At 45.0% G+C, this 26,980-nt stretch overlaps 1 protein-coding gene and 1 long non-coding RNA gene across 5 annotated transcripts in view; one reads left to right on the top strand and one right to left on the bottom strand.

Annotated features, from left to right (window-relative positions):
• The window catches only part of ABCC1 (ATP binding cassette subfamily C member 1 (ABCC1 blood group)), a 99,941-nt gene that overhangs the window by 6,416 nt on the left and 66,545 nt on the right, over window positions 1–26,980 (top strand). For all 4 annotated transcript variants that reach the window (XM_080942158.1, XM_080942161.1, XM_080942159.1 and 1 more), the window contains exon 2: window positions 25,641–25,817. In XM_080942158.1, coding sequence (XP_080798284.1) covers window positions 25,641–25,817 — 177 coding nt within the window. The remainder of the gene's footprint in view (window positions 1–25,640; window positions 25,818–26,980) is intronic.
• Window positions 10,615–11,762, bottom strand: LOC308413238. The gene is made up of 2 exons (XR_013974844.1): window positions 11,656–11,762; window positions 10,615–11,305 (listed from the first exon to the last, which is right to left on the bottom strand). It is a non-coding gene; the product is annotated as an uncharacterized lncRNA (long non-coding RNA).

The raw sequence follows: 26,980 nt of genomic DNA on the forward strand, positions 1-26,980 counted from the left end.
GGTTTTCTGTGTAACCCTGAATGGTCAGGAACTTGATGTGTAGACCAGGCTAACCTGGAATTCATAGGCTGCCTGCCTCTATCTCCCAAGTGCTAGGATTCAGGGTATATGGCACCACGTGTGGCTTTTTGTTGTTTTGTTTATTGAGACAGTCCTGCTTTGTAGCTCAGGCTAGCCTGGAATTACTATCCTCTGGGATTATAGACCAGTGCCAGTAGACCTGGTTGCGATGTTTGAGTGTGTTTTCTAGCCTATCTCTAGGCTGGCTTGGCTTTATTTATTTACTTATTTATTGACTTGGGAGTGGGTGGGCACACTAGAGCCATGATGTCTGTGGAGGTAGGAGGGCAACTTTCAGGAGTTGTTTTTTCTTTTTTAATCTTACCATGCAAAGTGCCTTTACCTGTTGATTTGTCTCACCAGCTCTGTTTTGTTGGATAGGGTCTTATAGTCAAACTTGCTGTACAGCTGAGGATGACCCTGAACTCCTGATTCTTTTGCCTATGCTCCCAAAGGCTGGTGTGCACCATCACCAGCTGTGGTTTGGGCTTTGTTTTGATTATGTGAGCTACTGTCATCTCCACTGTTTACTTCCTGGAGGATTTTGCACAAACACCTGGATCTCTGGCTTCTCTTATAATATTGGCTGGCTCTGGGGCTCCGAAGCCATCCTTGGAAATCAGGCCTGTAGATCTCATTCCTCCCTGTTGCTCTTTTGCAAGGCCAAGTGTCCATTGTCTTTGCGGTACTTTCTCACACCTGGTTGGCTCCCTTTCTGGGTGGAGACCACTTGGCTTCTGTTTGTTAGTGTTTGAATTGGGTTCTATTGTTTCATAGCCTAACCCTAAGATAACTGAATTAGGGCTCACCTGACTCTGTAGGTTATTTTGTTTTGTTTGAGGCAAGGCTGGCCTGGATCTTACTATAGTCCAGGCTTGCTTTAAACTCTTTGATTCTCTTGCCTCAGTCTCCCAAGTGCTGGGATTAAATGTGTGTGTCACTGCCCCCTGGCTTTAAAAAAAATATTTATTTATTTATTTTGGCAGAAAACTGAGAGTAAATGTACGTTTGTATGTTCTGTGATGCCTGTTTTTAATTCTCTCTCTGCTTGTCTTTGTTGGTCTACCCCACCCTCTGTGTGTGAGAGGGTGCATACGTGCATGCGTATGCATGCTCACAGATATATATGTGTGGGTGCCTGAGGAAGCCAGAACATTTTATGCCATGGAGGTGGAGTTGCAGGCAATTATGAGCCTGTTGATGTGGGTGCTAGGAACAGTATATGCTTTTAACCAGTGAATTATTTTTCCAACCTTTAGGTTCTTTCCTTAGTGCTTTCTGTGTGTTTCTGGGTAATGAACCCAGGGTCTTGAATGTCTAGACCAGTGCTCAGCTGCTCACCTACACCTCACCCCCAGCTGGCTAGACTGGAACATGAACCCTGTCTCAGACCCAGGTATATTTGCTCTGACAGGAGAGTAGGCTGCAGGGCTATTATTCTAGGTACCCTAGGATTCTGAAGCAGGTATCTGATATGCACATAGTCTCTAGGTTTTCAAGTAGGGAAAGGCATGGCTTTTATGACCAGATCTTAATGGTCAGTAAAAGCACCAGCTTGTAAAAGCTTTTCCTTAATGTTTTACAAAAATAAGTAACTGGGTTGGCACACCACCTGGAGGAACCTTCCCCTGTCTTGATGGAAGTGTGTGCTTGTCTTTTTCTCCTTGGGGCTACCTGCTTTGTAAGTGGTAAGATACTGCACTTGTGGGAGTGTTAAGGTGTGGTGAGGGAGAATAGAGCCTAGTTTATCAACCCTGCCCTGTCCACAGTAGAACGAAACTGTTCTTGTGTTGTAGGGGTATCCGGGATATTATAGGGTATTTGGCAATGCCCTGGCCTCTGCCCACAGATTGCCAGCCATACCCACACTTGTTACAACAACCAGGCACACCCCCAGGCAGTGCCCAGTGGCCCTCCTCTGCTCCTTGAGTGCTGAGATCAAAGGGTGCTTTACTGTGTCCAGCTCTTCATTCTTTTTTGCTCATATGTGGAAGCCAGAGGTCAATGTCGGGTGTCTTACTAGGTCAGTTACCATTTTATTTTGAGATGGGGTCACTTACTGAACCTAGAGCTTTACCCATTTTTAATTAAGCCAGACCTCTTGGTATTTTCTCTGCCTTCTCCCCCTGCGATTACAAATGCATGGATTGCTCAGCTTTTCCACGGGTGCTGGGGACGCTTGGGCAATGTGCACTTTAGACACAGTCATCCCCTCTTAGACAGGATCGTTCTTTATAGCCCGTTTGCACGCGCCTCCCCAGCCCCCCACGCACATGTTTAAAGTTTTTTGTTTTATGTGTATGAGTGTGCCTCGAATGTTTGGTGCCTGCAGAGGCCAAGAGAGGACACTGGGTCCTCTGGAATTATAGTTACAGATGCTTGATGCTTGTGAGCTGCTGTGTGGTCTGAGTCCTCTGCCAGAGCAGCCTGGGCTTTTAAGTGCTGAGCCATATACAGGCAATATATATATATATATATATATATATATTTTTTGAGACAGTGTTATGCAGCCCAGCTAGCTTTGAACTTTACATATAGCAGAGGATGCTCTTGAACCTCTTATCTCCTGCCTCTGTATCCCGAGTGTTGGGGTTATAGGGGAGCATCAGTGGCTCAATTTCTTTAGAGTTGGGATGGAAATTGGCTTCACAAATGCTAGATGAGCACTCCATCCCAAGCTCTGTATCACTGAATTTTAGCTCAGAGAAATTACAATGCCAGTAGAAATCTCAGTAAAGTCCTGCTTGAAGCTTTTCAGACGCATGAAGCCGAACAGAAAGGGCCCGGAAATCCCAGGCCAAGGAGTAGCACTTCGGGAGCTGTCAGGGCCTTAGATCTGTGTCGGAGCAGATGGGTCTGGGCTGGAGACACAAGCCCTCCACCTGCGCCTCGGCCCCAGACTTTGCTGGTTTAAATTAAGCTTGTTCACGGTCCCTCTTTCCCACCCCTTGTTTCATCTGTGGCCCAGAACCTCTCAGAGTGAGCCTGAGCTGGGGTACCCCACTTTCCGGCTGCCTTCAAGTCTGTAAACAGCTTTTAATGACCAACACAGGTTTTCCTTTTTGACTAGGTAGATGTTCTACTGGCCTTTAAAAACTGGCTTTAAAAATTTAACTGCAGGTTTTCTCCTTTTTTGAAATAGAGCCTTTAGCCCAGGCTGCCCTCAAACTCACTATGTAGCCAAGGATGACCTTGAACAAACTGCCTTCATCTTCCAAGTGCTAGGATTATAGGCACATTCTACTACTTCCGTTTTGGGGGATCAGATCCATGACTTTGTGCACAGGACCTCACACACTACACCACTGAGCTGTACTCCTTAGGCCCCTGCCCCTGTGAAGGATTTCAAACTTGTTCAAGGCCTGTTAAGTCTGGACCATGCTGTTGCTTGTTTAAAAAAAAGGTGACTAAGAAGAATATGAAGGGAAAGGGCAGGTTTCAGTGTTCCTCCTCCCTGCCCACTCTCCTACGAAGCGAGCATTGATGATGGGGGGAGAGAGAGAGAGAGAGAGAGAGAGAGAGAGAGAGAGAGAGAGAAAGAACATTCCTGATCATTCTCTATGTGCAAATACATGCATGTGACTCACCAGAGTAAATTTCCCCACCAGAAGTTGCCTGCTTAAGAGATATTTACCTTTTGAAATTTGCTAGTTAATTACTAGGTCAGTATAACAGTTATATTCCCACAAATGACCCCCACCAACACTTATTAAATACCTACTGTATTCAGGGCACACGAGTCTTGAGCAAGCTGGAAGCTTGTTGGAGCTGCTTTTCTGGATGTGAGAGGATTTTGCTCAGAGAAGTTAAACCTTGCATACCAGGGAGCTGAGATCAGGAGGCCAAATGAGGGTGGTTGGGTCCCTTCCAGTTTTTGAAAGCTGTGTTTAAATACTAAGCATTTTTTTTTAAACCATGTTATTTAAGAAATACTTTGAATTAACAGTTAGATAATATGAAAGGCTTTACTTACATCCTGTCCTCAGATGTCACTGTGACCTCCCCTCACCTATAAAGTTTCTAGTTGTAGCACAGAGTTTTCTGATTATAAAAATCACACATGCTCTGTAGCCAAACAAACCGATGTGTTACACAGATGTGTTAACGTAGATGCTGTTCTTCTATTGGAGCAGCCTGTAGCCATGCCCTTGAACCCACTTATAAAAGAAATAACATACTTAATTCTGTGTAGATTATAATCTTTATTCTGCTGATGTTTTTGCCACCCGCATAGATACACTGAATCTCACCAATCTTTTCCACTAGATATGTAATATTCCAGGTTACAGAACTGTGATATGGACCATTGTTTGCCTAGAATTCCCTTTTATCTAATAAGTATCCTTGTGCATGAGTCAAAATCACATAAATTTTAACGTTTAATATAGAGGCTGATTATTTTTCAGCCTTTTCTGAATGTAAGTGAATGAAAATTCCCATTTCTAGCTGGGTGTGATGGCCTGTAATCTCAGGAGAGACAGGAGGCTTATGAGGTAGAGGCCAATTACTGAGACATGAGACTGTAGTAAACAACAGCAATGAAAAAAATAAGATGAGAACAAACACCCATTTGTTCAAATCCAAGTCAGAATCTCCCAGAGATCTGGGAGTCTGAGGCAGGAGGCTCTCCTGAGCATGGTAATAAATCTTTCCTGGGCCGTTTCATATTTGTTTGTGTGCTAACCCTAAGGCTTAGCCTTCTCTGGGATTTTGGGTGATCATGGTGGTCAGTTGCATTCCATTTTGTGGTATTTGCTGTTATAAGAAATTCCCATCTTCACATAACTTTGTAAGAATAACACCACCACACTTCCTTGTACCTGTGGACTATAATTCATGTCTTTGGCTGTGGTTTGATGTTTAAGTCACAATAGTATTTTTTTCCTCCTTTGTTCCCCCCCCCCCCCCTTGAGAGCAAACATTGTTGTACTGATGCTATGAACATAGTGCTTATTGGCTTGTTTCCTTGGAAGCCATCCCCGAAACAGAAGGAATAGCTCAGAACATTCAAAAAGGTTACACTCCAGCCGTTGCTTTGTTTTTCAGAAAAATATTCATAGTTCTAACATGATCCAAAAATAGCTGTTGTTGTTGTTGTTGTCCTGTAGTGTGTGTGTGTGTGTGTGTGTGTGTGTGTGTGTGTGTGTGTGTGTTGCTGGGTATCCAACTAAAGGCCTCATACATGCTGGGTAAAGTGCTGTACCACTGAGCTATACTCCATTCCTATTAGTGTTCTTGAATCAGTTTTTAAAAGTAGAAGAAGGGCTGGGGATGTAGCCTAGATTGTAGATTGCTTGTTTGGCACTCACACAACCCTTGAGTTCATCTCCAGCACCAGTTCTATACAATGGGTATGGTGGTGCAAGCCTGTAAATCCTAGCATTCTGGAGGTGGAGACAGGAGGATCAGAAGTTCACTATGTCCTCTGCTACATAGTGAGTTCCAGATCACCCTGGGATACTCGGCTTTACTTCAATCAAAACACACAAAACAAAGACCAAGGCAACACACACCTCTCCCTTAAATAAAACCCAACGGATAGATGAGGACTGGTAACTTATTTAGCTAAATGGTAGAACATTTGTCTGCCATGTATGAGGCAGCACAGACAAAATGAAATGGATGAAAAAAGGCATAGGCAATGACAGGGTCTCTCCTATCTGGTCCCTCTGACCAGCTTTGTAAGAGAAGGCTGGAGACCAGATTCACCAGGTCTGGAAAGGTGACCTTGTGGTTGTAATTAGGTCTGCGTATCTTTCAGAGCTTTCATAGACTAACTTTTTTTTCTCCCACTTCATTGATTTCTTAACATAGGATGTATTTCATATCAGTGTATTGGGTACTGCATTTGTAATTTAGCCAGGAAAAAAATTCTTCTTTTCTTTGGTCTCACATGTGATTCATGGTCTCTGGTGGGATACTTCTTGCTCAGTGCTAGGGAGAGAGCTGACCTGCCTTTGGATGGCAGTATTCTTGGTAGGAGGAAGGAATGGAGAAAAGGCTCGCTTGGGGTCAGCCCTTTTGTTCCTTGAGGGTCCAGCTGGAGGGAAGGTGTGGCCCGGAAGAAATCTGGAGATATGTGGCTGGAATCAATGCTAGGTGTAGGAGCAGGTGGACTTGACAACTTGTTACTTCCCAGCACATGGAGTGTTCTAGTTGCTAGATTTATAGGTGCTTCCATTTCTCTGGTGTAAATTGGGTCATGCTATATATTTTTGTATGTACTCAGATCTGCGTGCCTGTGTGTATGGATACATGTGGAAGCCAGAGGTCAGCATTGGCTGTCTTCCTTTACTGTTCTCCACCTTACTTTTTGAGACAGGGTCTATCACTGAACATATAACTCATAGATTGACCTATACTGGCTTCTGGGAGGATCTCAGGGATTTGTCCCTCTCCACCTCACCAGCATTGGGATTTGAGATGTAGACTGATATGCCAGGCTTGTTGAGGGATCTCAGGTCTTCATGCTGTGTGACAAGTTCAAGCTGTGTATCTTATGGGTAAAGAAAGGCATTAACGGGCTTCTCAGTGCAGTGTGGTATAGAGTACATAGTAGGTGTTCTAGGCAGACTCTGTTCTGTAGTGATAAGGACAGTAAGTGGCAGTAGAGACAGTACAGGGGGATTATTGGTGTGGTAATTATCTTGGGCTCATTCAAGCTGTGGCAGAATCAGGCCAGAATCCAGCTATGTCTTTCCTGGCTCCAGGTAGACCTCAACTCAGCTGTCTGAGACATTTCAGGTCGTCTGGGTAGTCTGTCTAGGGTAGCTTGGCTGTAGGGGAGGCAGGCATGAAGCCTGGGACAAAGTGAGCCTGGGGTGTCACTGTTAAATTTCAAACCCCAGGCAAAGGCTGAGGTGCCTGTTTAACACATCAAAGTGGACCAGGCCTCCAGGTTTTCTCAGCATTCCTTAGTCCCTCCTTGTTACTGGGTTTGGCTGGCACACCTCACTTCCTACTCTGAACTCTCTAGCTCAGAGTCTGGGCTGCCCTTCCCTCGAGGCTATTCCCTATACAGTCCAGACCTTCTAGTTACCTGCCCCTGTCTTTGTACCCTTTGGCCTCCTGGCTGCTGTACCTGATTCTCCTCTCAATTCTCTTCATTCCTCCCTCCCTGTCTGTCCACTTGGTCCAAGGTCATGTCCACTCTGGATTCCCTACACATGTCTGCTTCTGGCTATGTCTTCCTCATATCTATAACAAACTTCCTTTCCTCTCCATACTGAGGAGCAGTCATGTCCTTTTCTTTTTCATTCAGTTGTATCTGCATCTCCCTTTGAAGCTCAGGTGTAAGCAAACCTCTCTCCCTGAATTCAGTGCAGACTGGAGCTGGCCACGGGTGCTGTGGTGGGTGCACTCATGTAGTTCAGGTTTTAAGACTCCCAACATAATACTCAGCAACTGAGTTATTTAAAGGGGTGCAGGCCTATAATCTGGGCCACACAGACAGGCAGGAGGATGGAGGGCTTAAGGACAGACAGGTTGGGCTACGAAGGAAATTTCAAGGGCAGCCTGTGTAACGTAGTCTTAGGAAAAAAGGTAAAATTAAGGTTAGTGTACTTGTTAGCACATGGAACATCTTAGGCTTGTCCCCCCTATCTCCCCAGGCCTTCCAGAAGAAAGGGAAGAGACTGTTCCTTCACACATTCCCCCCTCCCCTTTGGTATATGAGAAGGACAGTTTAATATAAAATGAGAATGTATAGGCTAGAGAGATGGGTCAGGGGTTAAGAGCATGTACTGCTCTTGTAGAGGATCTGGGCAGCTCATGATTGCCTGTAACTTCAGCTTTAGCTGATCCAGGTTCTGACCTCTGGGCACTCTAACACACACTCTCACATACTTAAAAATGTTTAGAGAAAGGATAAAGAAGCAGGTGCATGCCTGTGATCTTGGAGAGGTAGAGAAGTTCAAGTCCATCCTCAGCTACATAGTGAGTTAAGGCCAGCCCGGGTTATATGAGACTCTGTCTCAACAAACATCTTCCCTAACCAAACAAAACAAAAGAATGAAAAAGGAAAAGTGAAGATACCTTACATTCTTTTAGATACAAGCTTACTGGTTCCTTGGTGTGTGTAGCTTTCAGACCCCTGTACATAAAGCTGAATTCGTTGTTTTTTTTTTCTAATATTCCTGGCTCAGCCTCGGAAGTGCGAGGATTGTAAGCTTGGCTACCAGTTGGGCTCTGAAATAGTTTTTGTTTGGTTTTAAGACAGGGTTTCTCTGTGCAGCTGTATTTGGCCTCTGCCTCACAGAAATCCATATTTGGGGATCTGAAATAGTATAAAAAAGTAAAATCAGGCTCATTCTCCTGTCCACCCCCTGTATTCTTTATCCTGTGATTTTGCTGTTAGCCTATCTTGGACACAACCCATTTTTCTTAAGTAACAGATATTTACTTGCAGATGAACAGGAACATAATCTCAATGAAATATTTTGCTAGTAATCACCCCTTGATGCTCCTGCCCTAACTAACCAGGGCTTGTTTATAAGTCTCTGTGTTGGGGGTAGGCTGGTCTTTGGATTATCCAGGTGCCCCATAGTGCATTCAAGGCTCTTCATTCCCACTCCAGACCTCATGTCCTGGTCCAATCCATGCATAGTCTCCAACATGCTCTTGAAAATTTACCAGATTTCAGGCTGGGAACTTAGTGCTTCTTTGAAAGGGATGTCACATTGTCTTTTAATAATTATGTATAGGGCATTATTGTCTTCAAAGGGCTTCTAAGGAACCTAGATAAGACCACTGTGACCCCACAGTGGTTCCTGAGGAGTCTCTGACAGGGTGACAGTTGTTAAGACAAAAATCTTGATCACAGATGCAGGAAGATGTATAAGTAAAAATGACAATCTCATTTGAGATTCCCAGATGGTGTCTGGGAGAAGAAAGGGACACTGCCAAAGTCACCTGCATCTAAGGAGGGAATGCTTTCTCTGATAGTGATCCTCACAGCAGATGATGTCGACTGCATTTGAATTCTTGCCTGATTCCTGAGTGAGAGCTCATTTCCTTTCCCACGCCCTTGTAAGTTTCCACTGTCCTGCCCAGTTTCATTGCCTTGCTCCCGTGTGTGTGTGTGTGTGTGTGTGTGTGTGTGTGTGTGTGTGTGTGTGTGTGTGTGTGTGTGTGTGTGCAGGTGCACATGTACATGTGTGTAGAGGCCAGAGGTTGATATTGAGAGCCTTAGTCACTTTTATTTCTTGTGGTATGGTCTTTGAATTGAACCTAGAACTTTTCAATTTGTTTGTTTAGCTAGCCAACTTGTCCTGTGAATTTCTTGTCTCTGATTTCTAAGCTCTGGGATCATAGGAGGGCTACAAGACCTGCCTGACTTTCTACATGGGTCTTGGATATCCAAACTCTGGTCTATCATTCTTAGATACTTAGAATGTTTTACCCATTGAATCATCTCCCCAGGCCCTGTATCTTGCTTTTTATTTTTTAGGGTTACATTTGGTTTCAGGAAACAGAAACATGACTAGGAAACTTATTTATGCATTAAGGTCTTTTTGATTTTTATATATCAAGAATCCCAACCGTCTTGTTGCTGGCATTGCTATCCTGGCCATTTTCATTTTCTTTTCCTTTAGGCTCCAAAATGGTTGCTGTAGCTCTAACCAATACCTTTAGGTTCAAAGGAAGAGCTGCACCAGCCTCTTGTATTTCCTTTTATTTATGAAAGCACAAGCCCTACCTCAAAGGTCCTTCTGCCTGCAGTGTAGACTTGATTTCCTGCTTTCTTGGCTGGAACTGTATTTACATGAGCATCTCTAGCTGCAAAGGAGGGAAAGCCAGCATCTGGTTATCTGCTCTGTGGGAGCTAGCACAGGAGCAGTAAGTGAAGTGCCATTGTTGAGTAAGGCAGTGGTGTCTGCCACAGTCATGTCTACTTCATATTCCTTTTAGATTGTTCTTAACAATCTAATTTAATTAACTTAAAACTTTAATCCCAAAGGAAGTTTCCAGTTAGATAAAATATCTGTGAGGGCTCGCAAGATGACTTAATGACTGAGGGCACTTAACTGCCAAAGCTGACAACCTGAGTTTAGACCCGGGGACCCACACAGTGGAAGGAGAAAACCAACTTGTGCAAGATGTCTTGATCTTCACATGTGTGCATGGCATGTGTAGGGTCATGAGCAGGTCTGAGCATATTCATTCTCTCTCTCTCTCTCTCTCTCTCTCTCTCTCTCTCTCTCTCTCTCATAACACACACACATCAATGTTTAAAGAATTTTAAATATCTATGAAGCCTGAGGTTAGTCATATTTATGAGTTTACTTAATAATGTTAAAGGGAAAAAAAAAATAATGTTAAAGGGAATTAAGTTGCCCTCCAGGATCCAGAGTGTGTTACTTCTGAATGCCCTCATATTCTCAAACCCCTGGATATTCAATTTCCACATGTAAAATGATTTGGTATAAAACCCATATACATTCTCCCATATACTTTAAATTGGCTGTAGATGAACTGGATGAATTGTAGCGCTGAATGAAATGTGAGTCCTGCTCTTTATTGATTAGGGAATAATGACAAAATATTCTGCTCATGTTCAGCATAGTGCAATTTTATTTTCAGATATAATATTAAAGTTTAAAAAAAACATTTAGTGTGTGTGTGTGTGTGTGTGTGTGTGTGTGTGTGTGTGTGTGTGTGTGTGTGTTTATGTGTGCCTGTGCCATGGTACACATGTGGAGATAAGCAGGCAGCTTGAGGGAGTCAGTTTTATGCTACTATGTGGGTTCTGGGAATCAAACTGGTCATTGGGTAGACACTGTTAACCACTGAGACATCTCACTGGCCTTTTCTAATATTTTCAATGTGAAGTTGGTTGAATCTGAGGATGCAGGGCTCGTGGATATGGAGTACTGAATATATATCTGTACTGTAAAAAATGGAAAAAGCTCTGAAACTAGTCAGACTGCTCAGTGGTTCGAAGTGCTGTGCCATTGACTTATCCCAGGGGACACATGGGAGCTGGAGTAACACTTTTGATGGTCCCAAGTCAGGGTGAGGGGATGCTGCTGCTCCTGATGTGTAGAGGGAGTCACAGCTCAGGATAGCCTCAGACACCAGGAGTTCACAGTGAGGAGACCCATGCCTGGGCTCAGTGTGTCTGCTGCTGGGAATCAGAGGGTTGGATAGTCACTTCTCCATGCTTCTGTGCTCTGTCCAGCTGGCTGGATGTCTTGTCAGCAGCCTGCTTGATTTGTAGTGTCTTGGAGTTGCAGCAGTGTCAGTCCTAAGATAGGGTTAAGAACGCTTAGAAGTCAAGAAAAGAGATCCCCAGGGCAATTTGGCTTGCTAAACAAAGAAATTGGAAAGTTCTAGGTTTAATTCAAACACTCAAAGAGTAAGATAGTGACTAAGAAAGAAGCTGAATGTCAACTTCTGATCTTCATACCCATGTGTACTTATGCACACACACACACAAACACACACAGGAAAGTAGATATAGGTGTCAGTATCATGACATTGCTAGTTGTGCAGTAAAACTGAGCAGGACAGACACAAGGGACTTATAGGAGATGGGGAAGGATGTAGACGTAAGTGGTGCAGGGAGCTCATGCTGAGACAACAGACAGGCCTTACCCTAGTATCTGTGTCGGCGGGAACGGCAACAGCAGCTTTGGAGAGCACTTCTTTCCTGGGGCCTGGTAGGAGTCACAGCTGTGAGTGGCTGGTGGCTGGGTGAGGGGAGAGCTTGTTGTCTCTTAGCCTGGGTTTGGCATGAAGAAGCTGGCCCAGGCATGTGGCTGGTGGAGACAAGAAGGCAGCTGGCACTGGAGACAGAGTGCAGCTGCTGGCAAGTCTTTGATCTGACCAGGCAGGCACCTTGGCAATTGCACTCAGCCTTACCATTAAAGGTAATTGAGTGCCAGGGAGTAGCAGTGTAGAGGCAGGGCATGTGGAGTTCTAACATCTGAGAGGCAAGGACTTTATGTATTTCTTTCTCATTTTTTCTTTTTTCTTTTCCTCCCTTCTTTTTGTCCAGTGCTGGGGCAAGCACTCTAACACCACTGAGTTACATCCTAAGCCTCTTTTCTGTTTTTTTAAGACAGTCTCACTAAGTTACCCAATCTAGGCTTGAACTCACATTTGTAGCTCACAGAAGACTCGAACCCGTAATCCTCTTGTCTCAGCTTTTCCAGTAGTTAGGATGCTTATTGTGAATTGCTTGGCATCTTGACCTGGAACCTTAACGGAGAGTGATAGGTTTTCACAGGCTTTGCTAGGATCACTCTCCTTGGTGTGAGTCAGGCCTTTGTAATCTGCCTAGGTTTCCTCAGTGGGTAATGAAAACAGCACTTACCTTGAAGGCTTGTGGTGGGATCACACCATTTGATTGGCCACTACATCTGGGCCACTTAATGACATAATATGATGGCCTTTGGCGGAGTTAAGAGCACTCCCATCTTTAACATCAGAAGCTTCCTGGTGACCTCACAGGCTTTATCACAGGCTTTCCCTCTGATAAAGCGTCAGTATCATGACACGGCTGGTTGTGTATTGAAGCCGAGTAGGACTGTTGCAGCTCTACCTCAGTAAGCCTGTGCACATGGCACAGTTCCGTTATTATACTACAGGCTGCACGCCTAGACTGGGCAGACCCACCACTGCAGTGCTCCAGCCCCCAGCCATCAGATCCCTGGCTACTTGTGGCTCCTCCAGGCCACCTGGTTCTGCTCCATCGTCTTTCCACCTCCTCCTCTTCCTCTGTCTTCTCGTATCCCCTTCCTCCATCTCTAAAACCCCACTTTTCCCTTCCACTGTCTAGTCACAGGCTCTGCCAGTTAAAGTGGGGAGCAGGTTCCCAAGAATCACCTGAGTACATGATCAACTCTTGAAGCAGAATTAGCATCAAAATACACACAGCATCAGGACAATCCACAACACAGAACAGAAACAAGGGAACTTGCTGAGGTTGGAAAGGATGTAGACGTGATGAAGACTCATTTTGTGGCAGTGGGTGCAGGGAGCTCATGTTGGGATAACACCACAGATGTCTTTCCTAAAATCCTCATGTGTGAACTTCCTCCACCCTTCATGTGGCTATTCTCTAGGGGTGCAGGACCCCATAGTCCTTTTTGCAGGGTCTGGGTCTAGGTCTAGCTTACTCTTGTGTGATGTTGAGGGTTCTTCCTGGTTTGTTGGTGAAAAGCACAGGCTGTGACTGTATGTCCAGTGTTTTGTTTTTGTTTTGAGACAGGATCTCAGTATGTAGCTGAGGCTGGCCTCAAACTTGATATCCCCCTGCCTTAACCTCTTCTGTGCTGGGATAACAGGTGTATATTGCCAAGTTCAGCAAATTAAAAATTGGAGTTCCTTTTATTTCACTTTTCCTAATTGGATATCGGGCCCAGCGCCTTGTGCTTGATTTACTGGAGTGGCCAGGGAATTCTAAAGAATTTGGTTCCAGGCTGTTACGTGTGCTTTGAGGTGAGTGCCTGAAGAATCTGGGGGTAGAGGGGTTTTCAGTGTGTTCTTAGCTGCTTTGCTGGGAAGGTCAGACACAGGTCTCTATGTAGATATGGCAGATCCCAGAACTCTTGTAAGGACTGCTGACAGCGTGGTCCAGAACAGTGTTAGCTTTTCCTGATGGGATGGTTCCTTTTTTGTCATTTGAACTGTCCCTGAAGTCAGGTCTGTCACTAGGTGATCCCCAGGCCCTCCATAGGCATCTTTTGGATTGCCATTTTCCCATTCCCATTTAGGCCAACTACAGTGTCTTTCTTCCTTGAAGCTTGTTCTGACCTCTCAAGAGGAAGTGACAATAGGGAGACAGTCAGCTCCTGGAGTTCTTGAGCCCCTGTCAGTTGTTGTGTCTGCAGATCTCTTTCCTGTGGTTCAGATGCTTGCCAGCACGCCTTGGTTAACTTCTCTAGGTGCCTATCTCAGTCATCTGTGTATCTTGGTTTTTCCCTTTGTTAACATGAGGCTTAGGAACTAAGCAGAGTTTGGTGAGGCTGAGGGTTACATTTTCCACATTTTCTTTAGCTTAAAAAGAAGGTATAGGTGGCTGAGATGGCTTATGGGGTAAAGGTGCTTGCCTCTAACCTAACAAGCTGGGTCCAGTCTTCTGGGACCCATATTGTGGAAGGGGAGACCTGACTCTCCTGTTGTCCTTGCATTATACATGCACATTGTAGCACATGAAAAAACAAAAATAAAAGAAGCAGTTTCCAAGGGAGTGCATTGCATCATAGATAGAAAAGGCTGGCCATACCCTAGTGTGGGCTTGGTCAGTCCAGTGAGCAAGCACTCCCTTGCCTATCCCACTGCATGGAGGGAAGGGGTGCTCTTTGTACTCAGGTGTGTATCGTCTTCTGTGGGCCAGGTGACACAGAAATGTCAGAACTAGGTCCAGCCTTAGAGAGCTTGCCTAGCATGCATGTAGTCCTGGGATCAAACCCAGACAAAACAAAGGCCGAGAATGTAGCTCAGTGGTAGAATACTTGTCTAGCATACATGAGGTCCCTACGTTCAATTCCTAGTACCATCAGCCATTCCCCACTCCCACCCCAAGCACGGGGAGAGGTGGGGGAAGGAAGGGGAAAGGTAATTGTAAAGTAGTCTCAAGTTCTACAGGAAGAATCTAGAGAGACTGAGTGCTGTCTTTGGAGAGTTCATCTAAGTCTTGTTGCTACCTTGTGAGTTTCCATGGGAACAAGATGTGGACAGACACTGGTGTTGATGGGAAGCTATGGAATTCTAGACAGGTATGTGTCCCTGTCTTGGTTTCTGACAAACTTAGAAAGTACAAACAAAAGCAAACGCAAACAAGCAGACAAACAGGGCTGAGGATGTAGCTCAGTTGCTTGAGTGGGGCAGGATTCAGGTATCTCGGGGATGCTCTCTTACCTCCCTTCCCAGTGTACCTGGCACACTATTGGAACTGAATGTAACATCTGCCTTGTAGTTCAGGTTCGCTTTGAACTTAGGATCTTCCTGCCAAAGCTTAAGTACTGTGCTTGCAGACCTAGTCATCATGCCTGCAGTGTAAGTCCGTCCACTGAATGAGAGGCTGGAAAATACGGGACGTGGGTATGGAAGTCAGGGTGGCTGTTGTGTGCCTGGGCTCATGCTGGAGAGAGGGCTGTTTTGAGTCATGTTCGTCTTGCCAGCTCCTGCTATAGGAGTTCTGATGAGACTGCAGCTTGTCCTAGTTGCCTAGGGCTCTTTTCTCGATTTACCAGGTGCTTGGTCTGTACATCAGGCAAGAGAGTTTGGAGTATTTTCTTGGTGATGACAGTGACTATTTCCCACCACTCTTTAAGAGGAGCCAGAATTTTAGAGCTTCTCCTTGTGTTTGAGGAGTTGAAGCCCAGGTGACTGATAAGGATGTCTTTGGGGGAATTGGACTCTAATAGTCAGGGATGGATTGATGATCAGATAGGGTTCCTCAGTCAGTATTGGTGACACTGGGGTTGTTTGCTTGCTGGCCTGCTCTGTGTATTGGGCCTGCTTAAATATCCTTGACTTCTACCCACAAAATACGTGGTACAATCCTTCGGTAACAACCAGAAGTCTTTCCAAGTAATGTCAGATGTCACTTGGAAGACAGACTGGCCTCTAGTTTGAAAAGCAATGTTTTAAAGCATACATTAAGGGACAGGGTTTAGCTCATTGATGGACTAGACTCTGTGAGGTCCTGAGTTGATACCTAGCACTAATAAATCAACATATAAGACCCTCATTCCTGTGGCTCAGAGCTGGTTCCTTACCTTTAGGAATGATGTTTAGGCAATAGATGAATGCCTGTTCCCTGTTTCTGCTCTGTTCCCAGACACACTCCTGTGCTTGGTACATGTCTGACATCCCCCGTGCTCCATCCCAGTCCCCAGGTGGTGCCAGAGAGTTTAATGATACTCAAGGGTCCAACTTAAAGAGAGGGAGGGGTGCCTCTTTTTTGAGTGCTTTGCTTGTACATCTGGGCATGAGGATTTAGTGAGTTACTTACTGGGCCAGGACAGTGGCTGTTTTCCACTACTTTCTGGTTCCTCTTGGCTGAAAGTCTGGCTGTGCCTTAGTCAGTGTTTCTAGGCTTTATTCTTAGTTCCGATGAGTCAGAGGCCACAGGAGGGTAGCTCAGCTGGCAGCAGGCAGGTGGCATTGATGCCTGCCAGCATGTCACCAGAACCTTTCTTGACTCTGGGCCTAATGTTATATTAAGGAGAGGGACTGTAGCCTTCTAATCTTCACAGGATTGCCATAGGAAACAACTCCCCATTCTTTAAGAAGGACTATGTCCTGAAGCTCAGAGCATCTCAGGTTAGCTGCCTCTTGATACCCTTCCTCAGGTGCTTTTCTCTTCTGCCCCTTAGTTGGGCCTGTTTTGAGTAGGGCTTTTGTAAATGACCTATGTCTGCTGTGAGCTGGGCCCTTGCCCATTGTCAGGAGAAGGAGCTTGGAGAGTTCTGGAGTCAGATCCCAACATGTGGCTCTGTGTCTTGGAGCCTGCAGTCTCTCCTCTTTGACCTTATGTCCCTTTCTGTGAAGCTTAGGGATTCGGTGGAAAAATGGAGGGCTGTACATGATTCTTGAACATAGCACTTGGCATGGAGTGTTTGTGTATGAAGAACTGTTCTCATTACTGCCTCTAATCTTGCTAGCCGAATCCCTCCGCTTAGACCTGTCCTTACCCTGGATGTTGTTCCTTGTGGCTGCTGTTGAACCTGCTCAGGAACAACTACAATCAGATTCAAAGCAAGCCTCACCCCCTGCCATTTCTGACATTGCTCTGTTGCTGTAATTATCAAAAAGATTCTGTTCTGTTGCTGTCGGTCCCACAGAGTGATACTCCAATGGGAGCAGTTCCCTGTGGAGCTGCCGCAATCCCCTAAGGAAGTTAGTTACCAAGCCTGGCACTCACACAACTCATTCCATGGGCCCCATGCGCCCTCACCTTGCGTGGGCATCAGAGCTGGAACTGCTGGTTCCAGCTGCCTCTCAGCCATTGCTTTCACACACTGTCTTCCATAGCCTGGTAAAAACATGACTCAAGAGTCAACAACTTACCAAACAGATTTATTTGTTAAATTCTCAATTTACAATACATCTAAACAATAAATTTACTGCTAGTTAATAAAGATATAAACTGCCTACCTAAACAAGATAAAACCGATGTAATTCACCTTGATCTGAACCATCTTTCTCTGCCACCTCTATCATGACTCTTTCGCTTTTCCCTCCTCTTTCGCTTTTCTAAAAAACTTTGTTCCTGCCCACTCTCTACTGTCTTCATGTATCGCCTTGACATCATCCTAAATCACCCTTTCTGTTTATTAAAAAAAAAAAAAAAAAAACAACCTTTTCCCTCAAGTGTATTTTTTCTTTCTGATCCAATTGGTATGATATAATTTGCCTACCTAGATAAATTGATCTATAGAAATCCATCCCTAGAAAGTACCCATGTTAAGCCAGTACATGAATAGACAGGGAGAGGAGGTGGGAAAAAGAGGAAACGTAAGAGGAGGAGTCAGGGAGTAAAAGGGAAGAGGAGGAGTCAGAGGAGGGGAAGGAGAGGAGGAATGGGAACAGGAGGATGGCTAATGGCAAGTGATAAGGGATCTCCTAGGAGGGGAATAGAGTGCAGTGGAAAATCTGCCCAATATAGACGCACAGCTTGTGTTGCTAATTACTGAGTTGTGATTTTATTGAATGGGTCTATTTGGGTTCAAGAGGAAAATGCAACAAATCGGCGATTTGGATTGAAAAGAATATTGCAACACCCATGACTACTCAGAGCCAAGTGGAGGAGATGGGTCATCCTCATCTTTCTTCTTGAATCTCCCTTTCTCCTCTCTTCTTCCTAGACTTTACCCCACCTACCCTTCCTTCTCATCCAGTAATAGGCTTGACCTGCCTTGTTGTCTGATGACATCATCCTACACATCACTGTTTCTGTTTACAAAAAAAAAAAAAAAAAACCTTTTTCCTCAAATGTAAGCTGTATACAGCTATTATCATTTGAAAATATTCTAAATTACTATGTTTTCTCAAAGTTAATTAGCTTTGGTAAGCTATAAAACTAAATTAGTCTTCAACTCTGTCAGAAATCTGAGAATGACCAAATATCTAAAAACATAGGAAACCTAACACAGCTTCCAGAGCTGAGACAGGTTGTAGAGACAAATCTCCACTAGCACAGTCCCCTGTTAGCAACATGTGAGAGCAAGTCTAATGCCTTCTGGCCCAAGATCAACTGAGAGACGTTTGATATGCAAAAATCTTGAAGGGCTGATAATTTTGGCTTAGCAAAGATGATCAGTTGACTATTCTACATAATGTGTCCCTTTCTGGACAGTGTTTGTCTGTAGATGAAATAGTTACAGTAACATTGCTCAGTCTTGCTTAGGGCCAGTGTTTGGAGTATTCATGAGTCTCAGCCAGGACATGGCTTGTCTGCTCTGCACAGGTGAACTTGAACTCTAAAGCCAAAGAGCATTTATTGGCCATCCTGTGGCATCTTGTCCCAGAGAGCTATCATGTATAGATTGCTGAAGTTGGGATGCTGCAGCCTTTATAGAGTACCAGGATTGAGTTTTAAGATCAGAGATGGAAGCTCAGGTTTAGATTCCTGGTTCTCTATTCCTGGGCAGTGTATGTTTTGCTTTTTAAAATTTTCTTTTTCATCTTACAAGTCTGGGGGTTGAATTCAGGGATTCATGTGCTAGTTAAAAACCACTGGGCTACAGGCCCAGTCCTTTTTCCTAACTCATATTCCCCTTGCTTCAGCCTCCCCAGTGCTGAAATGATGTCCTCGGTTGTTACACCAGTTCTGGAGGAGTAGGAAGGTGCTCAGACTGGCGCTGGGGGAACCAGACTTTCCAGCCTCTGATCATGCCGGCTGTTGTCATTGGCACTGGTCAGTAGTAGTCTCGAAATGTCAACCTTTCAGCTCTGCTGCTGTTTATTTTTAGTGTGAATTGAAGCTGCTGCTGGTATTTTAGATGCAATACACAGAGAGAAAAATCTAAGCAGGACCAAAGATTGTAAACTCCAAACCCCTAGTTTCCACCCCCACCCCCCACACTTGACTTTAGGTCAACTTTCCAACCAGTCAGCTACTTGGTCTCTTTTTTGACTGCCTAAAAAAATGTTTCTGCCCAGCCATGTGTGTCTTTTAAGGTTGATTTTAATTGCTTATTTATTACTTATTTATTCTGTAAACTACCCTGTGATGTAATCAAGGCTGGCTTTGAACTCCTTATCTTCTTGCTTTAGCCTCCCAAGTGCTGGAGTCATACAGGTGTTCACTACAGTGCCTAACTATATGGTGATATTTTGTGAGTGTTTATGTACATGTGTATGTGCACTATGTGTGTGCTTGTGCATGTGGAGGCCTCTACCCATCATAGTTTTGAGATAAGGTCTCTTACCAAACCTCCAGCTCAGTCTTAAACAGCACTGATGGCTTCAGGCTCCTGGCTGAGTATACTTGCCTGCATGTTATATGCTTGGTTCTCAGTTTCTGTCCCCAGAAAATGGGTTTTAGGGGGAGGTTTGAGACAACATTTCATTCCGTAATCCACACTGGCTTCAAACTCAGGGCTATTTTCCTGTTTCTGCTTTGTAGCTTCTGAAATTAAAGGCATGTACCAGCGTGTTCCATTCATAAAATGGTTTTTATGATTGTACCTGTCTGACTAGATTAAGGGTTTGAGTGTGACATCAGTAGCCAGACATGGTGGTACACACCTGTAACCCTAGAACAGGGAGGTGGAGTGTTGAGACGGCAGATCTTCTGAGACCAGCCTGGTCTCACCTCCTACCTCATGGCCTCCATCTAAAAGAGGTCTAATGAGGTCTCAGGTACTTAGAACAGAGCCGGGGAAGCAACACTGAGTCAGGCATATGTGTATTCATTCTGTAGGTGGATTTTAACTTCTTCTTCCTCCTTTTTTTTTTTTTTTTGTTTTTGTTTTAAAGAGGCTTAAATAACTCAGGCTAACCTTGGACTTTTACCTGAACCACATCCCCAAGCTCTTTTTGTTTTATTTCTTTCTGTGTTTTGCTTAAGGTGCTTTTCTATCTGTTTGCTATAAGCTTGGTGCCATCCCTGTCCCTGGTTAAGACAGAGAAGAGAAAAAAAATATGAGAGTATATGAAGATAAGGATACCTGTCACGAAAACCAAAAGAACCTCACAAAACAGAATTTTATGTGCACATGAACCTCAAGGGCTTTGGACTTTATCCTTAGGTCTGGGTTGAGGGCACAGGGACACACATTACAGGATGATCACTTGAGTGTGGAGTAGTGTTAATTCTGTAGCCTGGGTCACATAGACTTGTCTCCAGCTGGGTTTGTGTCAGGGCAGTTGGGGCCCAGGACAGTTCTAGGCTAAATCAGGCTTGAGTTCTGAGGGTCCCTGGTTAAGAGAGAGCCGGGGAAGGAAGACCAGGTGACTGGAGTCTGGGTGGTGGCCTGCCTGCTTATAAGCCTAGAAGTGACAGCCACAGTTCTTGCCTTCTGTAGTGGGCAAAGCTGAGGCTGGATGAAGCAAGTGCTGAGAGGCTTCACATCTTGTCCCAGCTGTGCTCAGGGACACTGGGCTGTGAGGAGATGACAGGAGGGACTGCTGGCTCTCATTGGTTCATGTTCCTAGCTTTCCCTCTGGAGTCCCTTCCTGCCCCTTCTGGCTCAGCTCTGGGGCAAGGTGTTCATCTCTGCAATTCGCCTTCTTAGGGAAATGCCCTTTTCGGCACCTCTCACTCTTTCCTTGATGGCATTTTAGCTGATCTACCTTGTGCAAGAGCTAAGCTCTGACTGAGCCTTTCCTGTTCCTTAACCATTGTTGGCACTGCTGTGTGTGGCGATGGTGACAGTGGTTGGTCTGCTTCTAGTGGCCCAATGGGGCTGAGCTCTTCTCTACAGTGCGTCCTTGGTTCTTACCAGAACCTTCCACGCACTTTATCTTTCTGACCAATGTACTGGAAAGCAGCTGAAGCTCAGGGGACATCACTGTGTCGTGTTCAGATTCCCACGAGGTTAGGGTCTTAGTTGGAGTGAAAACCATGGGCTGTTACTCAAAACAAAACAAAACAAAAAACAGTCGACCAATCACCCAACCTTGGGAGCTGAGATAGCTCAGTCAGCAGAGTGTTTGCTATGCAAATTTGAGGACTTGAGTTCAAACCTTTGTAACCAAGTAAAAAGCCAAGCGTGTTGGTGTGAGTTTGCATTCCCAGTGCTGACAAGTTCAGACAACAGAATGGGAATTGGTGAGTTCCAGGATAGTGAGAATGTCATCTCAGAAAATAAGGTGCGGAACTCCTCAGGAACAACACACCACATTCACATATGCACATTCACATATCCACATTGTCACACACATGTTACAGGGAATAATGCTGGAGAGGGAAGAGATGGTTTTTAGATTTTTTTTTTCTTTCTTAATTATTTCCAGGTACCTGCTGGGTTGGATTGAAGAGAGTCAAAGGTCGTGAATCCTGAGGCCTGGGTGCTGAGTTCTTAGTGTCCTTGGCTCTCAGTGCACCTCATTTTGGAAATGGATATAATTATAAAAAATGGTTCTACAGTAAAGTTCCCAGTCCACTGTGTCATCTATTAATACAAGGGTGTCAGTCTGAGTCTTACACGAAACCTCCAACAGTGGACTGCCTTGTTTATTGCATTTGTCATAAAGAAAGGATGTTACACTCTGGTGGGAGATCTGCCCCTGTAGGACTGACAAGACTCAGAAGCTTGTGAATACCTGGGGCTTGGGAGGTGGCTGCCCTGTGTAAGCCTATGGTACTTGTTTTAAGAGGTTTGTCTGTCTTTGTTACACACCTCTCCCCATACCCACGATATAGTCCAGGGCCTTGTTTATTTTAGGCAAGGACTTTACCACCAAGCTGTATCCACTACTCTCTTTCCATCTTATTCTGCACATCTTAGTTTCTGTGTGTGGGAGTGGGTTCTTTCACCACTAGGTTCTGGGGGAGGAGCAAACTCAGAACCTTAGGCTCAGTGGCAAGTGGTGTTGCCTGTTGAGCCATCTAACCTGTCCTGACTTTATTTTCTGACAGGTTTCATGAAGTTGCCCAGCCTGGCCTTAAACACATTCTGTAGTCTAGGCAGGTCTTGAATTTTCAGTCTTTGCTTCATTTTTCCCAGCTGAGATGGCAGACTGGTACCAGCAGACCTGGCCAACTTGTCTACACTCTACACTTTAAATAAACCCATGACTGGCCACTTTGAATTCCAGAAGTTACCTAATACAGACTGGTGCATGCCTGCTGGAGGGGACCTGCTGGGCCCTTTATGTCATGCTGTGTTGTTTATTTAAGGGTGGATGGAATGAGGGAATGGGAGGTGCAGTTAAAGTCCAGATGTCCATGTGTAGTTTGGCATAGTGGTTGTTCTCAAGAACAGGGATGCTTAACAGGGCATGACAGCAGAGGGCTGCCTTTCATTGGACTACAAACCATCTCCAAAGGGTTTATGTAACAGATGCACCAGGTGTTTTCAATAACCAGGTAACAACAGGAAGTTGACAGCGGTTGGCTCTAGAAAAAACACTAGGGCACTGGGAGTGGTTAGAACCAGCTTAGGGCAAAACCTCTTCCCCTCCTCCCCCTCCCTTCCCCCTCCTCTTCCCTCCCTCTCCCCTCCCCTCTCCTCTTCCTCCTCTCTTCTCTCCCCTCCCCTCCCTCTCTTCCTCTTCCTCCCTCCCTCCCTCTTTCCTTTTTCTTTTCCCTCTCCCCCTTTCCTTCTCCTCTCTTTTTCTCCTTTCACCCTTCCTCTCCTGCCCTCTCTCCAAAAGAAATGAAAATGTCAAGAATTAGGTAAATCTTGTCAGTGATTTCCATAGACCTGTGTGGTTGCACATGTCTTTAGTTCCAGCATTCTGAAGCAGAGGCAGGCAAATCACTTTGAGTTTGAGGCCAGCATGGTCTACGTAGTAAGCCAGCTAGAGAGAGAAGGAGATAGGGAGAGTGGGAGAGAGAGACAGAGAGAGAGAGAGAGAGACAGAGAGAGAGACAGAGAGAGAGAGAGACAGAGAGAGAGAGAGACAGAGAGAGACAGAGAGAGAGAGACAGAGAGAGACAGAGACAGAGAGAGACAGACAGACAGACACACACACACAGAGAGGGAGACCAAGAATCAGGTTAAAAAAAGGAAAAGCTGGGGACATGGTCTAGCTGAAACAGTGCTTACTCTGCATGTACAAGGTCTTGGGGTCATCAGTACCACATAAAACTGGGTGTGGTGGTGCACACCTCTAATGCCTGTCATCCTAGCATTCTGGAGGATGAGGAAGGGAAGACCTGGAATTCAAGATCGTTGTGTGCTATATCTGCAGTTTGAAGTCAGACTGGGCTGAGACCTTGTCTTAAAATATGGCAAACGAGTTTAAGAAGGTTCATCAAACACTTGCTTCCAAGCCTGACAATCTGAGTTTGGTCCATATGGTGGAAGAAGAGAGCTGACTCTTGAAAGTTGTCATGTGACCTGCATGGGCATGAGTGCACACATACATGGATAATATAAGACCCCCCCTCTTAACATTTATTTATTTTATGTATGTGAGTACACTGTCGTTGTCTTCAGACACACCAGAAGAGAGAGGGTTATTTACGTGTGCTTGGATGGGTGGTGGATGGTTGTGCAGGTGGAGAGGTAGACACACAGACAGGTAGGACACAGGGTCGTGGTGGGTAGGTGTGTGTGGATATGTGGTTGTAGCACTAACCTACAGTAGTGGGAGGATTGTGCAGATCCAGTAGCTGGGTTTGCATGCTTCTCCAGTGGTCCAAGCACTGAGTGACACTCTCTGTGCCTCCATCAAAAAGAGATGGTAAAGGACTGAACTCATAGTCTTAATATGATGAGTCTTAATAGTTCCAGCATTCTGAAGCAGCATAAATAAAAGAGAGACCATTTTATTTATTTTATTTCATATTATTATTATTATTATTTAGACAGGGTCTCACTAGTATTCTTGGCTGTGTATATAGCCTGGTATTCAACTATGTAATCTAGGCTGGTCTCAAACTTACAGAGATCCACTTGCCTCTGCCTCCCAAGTACTAAGATTGAAGGTATAACCATCACATGCAGCCCAAAGGCTTATTTATTAAATTGAAAATTGTGACTTCAGTGAGATGGTTCAGTGGATAAAGGTGCTGTGACACCTTCCCATCCCCCATCCTCCACATCCGTACATGCACACATGCACACACACTTGGTAAAATGTTAAAGGTTGTGTTGTACTGCCAGGCAGTGGTGGTGCACATCTTTAATCCCAGTACTTGCGAGCAGAGGCAGGCTAATCTCTGAGCTCAAGGTTAGCCTGGTCTACAGAGTGAATTCTAGGATAGTAGGGATGTCATATAGAGAAACCCTGTCTCGAAACAAAACAAACCAAACCAACAGCAAAAAGTTGTGTTGTGTATGCATGCTTCACATGTATATGTGTATATGGAGGTCAATTGTGTTGTTAAACATCTTTCAGATGTTTATGTATATATACATGTGGAGGCCAGAGGACATACTCAGTTGTCATTCAAAATCACGTCTTTTGATTTAAAAAAAAATTATGTATTTAGTATACAAATGAGAACACTGTCACTTACTTCAGACACCAGAAGAGGGAACAAGATCCCATTACAGATGGCTGTGAGCTACCATGTGGTTGCTGGGAACTGAACTCAGGACCATTGGAAGAACAGTCATCTCTCCAGCCCTAATCCTCTTCAGTTTTTAAGCTGGGTTCTCACTGGCCAGGAGCTTGGCAAGTATACTTGGCTCTGTGTCTCCCAGTGTTAGAGTCACAGGGACACACTGCCACACTGAACTCTAAAATTGTTGTTGTTATTTAGTACTGGCTGGCCTGGAACTTGCTTCATAGTGCAGACTTTCCTCAAACTCAGATCTGCCTGTGTCCGACTCTGCTGGAATTAAAGGCATGTGCTACGATGCTGGCCCTAAACTTTTTTTAAAAATGTGGATTCTGGGCTTGAACTCGGGCCCTAATGCTTGTTCAGCAAGCACTTTTCCTACTGAGTGATCTCTGCTCCTCACAGGACCATTTTCTGTGAACACCTAGCATAGGAATGAACACACAGACAGCACTGACTGGTGTCAGTGTGTGTGTCTGGTGATAAAGGTCTGGAGTCTTTAGTTCATAAGCAAATATGCAAATGATCTGTATGATGCCTGCGGCTTGTTTGGGGTTCAAAGGATCAAGGTCCCTTCAGGTGACGGCCTCCCTCTATCCTGTGAGCAGGGGACCTTTAGGTGACGGCCTCCCTCTATCCTGTGAGCAGGAGACCTTCAGGTGACGGCCTCCCTCTATCCTGTGAGCAGGAGACCTTCAGGTGACGGCCTCCCTCTATCCTGTGAGCAGGGGAGCTGCTGTGGCACTAGGATCACTTCTCTTTGCTTCTGTTACTTGCTGTTCAGGCTCTGGTGACTGACCCTTTGAAATTGCAAACTTGTGAGAGATCCCTGGGTATAGGACTCATGGTCTATTTCTTTGAGTCTTCAGCAGCAGGATTTGAATCCTATGAGCCCCTGTTCCTTCATGGTGTGACAGTTGACCTTTATATGTGCTTGTGTTCCCAGGATTGGAATGTCACATGGTACACCAGCAACCCTGACTTTACCAAGTGCTTTCAGAACACGGTCCTCACATGGGTGCCTTGTGTCTACCTCTGGTCCTGTTTCCCCCTCTACTTCTTCTATCTCTCTCGACATGGCCGGGGCTACATCCAGATGACACACCTCAACAAAGCCAAAACTGTAAGTCACCTGGTGTCCTTCTGGGGTAGAGCATCTTTGTGTAGCCCAGGCTAGCCTTGTGTGAAGAAGACAGAAGAATGTGGTAGATCAAGGCTGGAAATTTGGAGCCAAGCATAGGTCAAAACTCAGGCCATAGGACCTTTGAGTGAAATCTTTAACCTCCATTGTTTCAGTTTCCCTGTGTGCACTGGGGATGATGGAAATATTCTCAAGGGATTCTCATAAGGTCTTTGTTTACTGAAGCAATTTCCTTGTATTTATTTCTTTTGACTTTCAAGGAATTTTCAGGGCTGAGGGGATGGCTCACTGGTTCAAGTGCTGCACACAATGTGAGGACCAGAATCCCTGTGAACGCTGAGGTGGAGACAGTAATCCTCTGGTCAGGCTGGCTAGCCAGACTAGCTGGAAAGGGATCCCAGGTTCAAACAAGAGTTCCTGCTTCAGAAGTAAAGTGAAAGGTGCCTCAGTGTGTACCTGTACCTACATATATGTGTGTCCTCACACATGTATGTGCATGGCATAAACATGCAAAAAAAGGTTTTGGTCTTGAAATTAGTTCAGGCTATAGGGAAGCTGCAAGAATAATACCAGAGCCTGTGTCAGCCCCTCTGTCTGAGGTTCCCATTGGCCAGGCTTTCCTCTCTTGTCACTGGTTTCTTTTTTAATCTCTGCTTTCTCCACGTGTACATATTCCTGTGTTTTTTTTTTTTTTTTTTTTTTTTTTTTAATTTAGCCATTTGTGAAGAGCTGACATCTACTATGTCCTGTGTTCTCTAACTCTTTATTTCTTTGAGGCAGGAGGCTAGCCTGGAACTTGAGATCCCCTGCCTTTGTCCCTTGTACTCTCATGCTAGGACTTCAGACCACTATGCCTGACTTGCCCGTCATACATTAGTATTTCTTTCCTCAAATTGTGCTGTTCTTTTATTATCATAAGTGATAGGCAGGGATAGACCCATCCCAAAGCTGTGGCTACAGGTCAGATTCTGAGCAAGGTACTAGGGGTATGAGACTTAGACAGCTGGGAGTGGTGGGGCACACCTGTCATCCTACACATGGGGGCTAAGGCAGGAAGACCAGGAGTTCAAAGCCAGCCTGGGCCACATAGTGAGACCCTGTCATAAAGAAAAAGAAAGAGAAAGAGAAAGAAACTGGACACTTTA

The sequence above is a fragment of the Micromys minutus genome (genome assembly GCF_963924665.1).
Source record: "Micromys minutus genome assembly, chromosome: 31".
Classification (NCBI taxonomy): domain Eukaryota; kingdom Metazoa; phylum Chordata; class Mammalia; order Rodentia; family Muridae; genus Micromys; species Micromys minutus.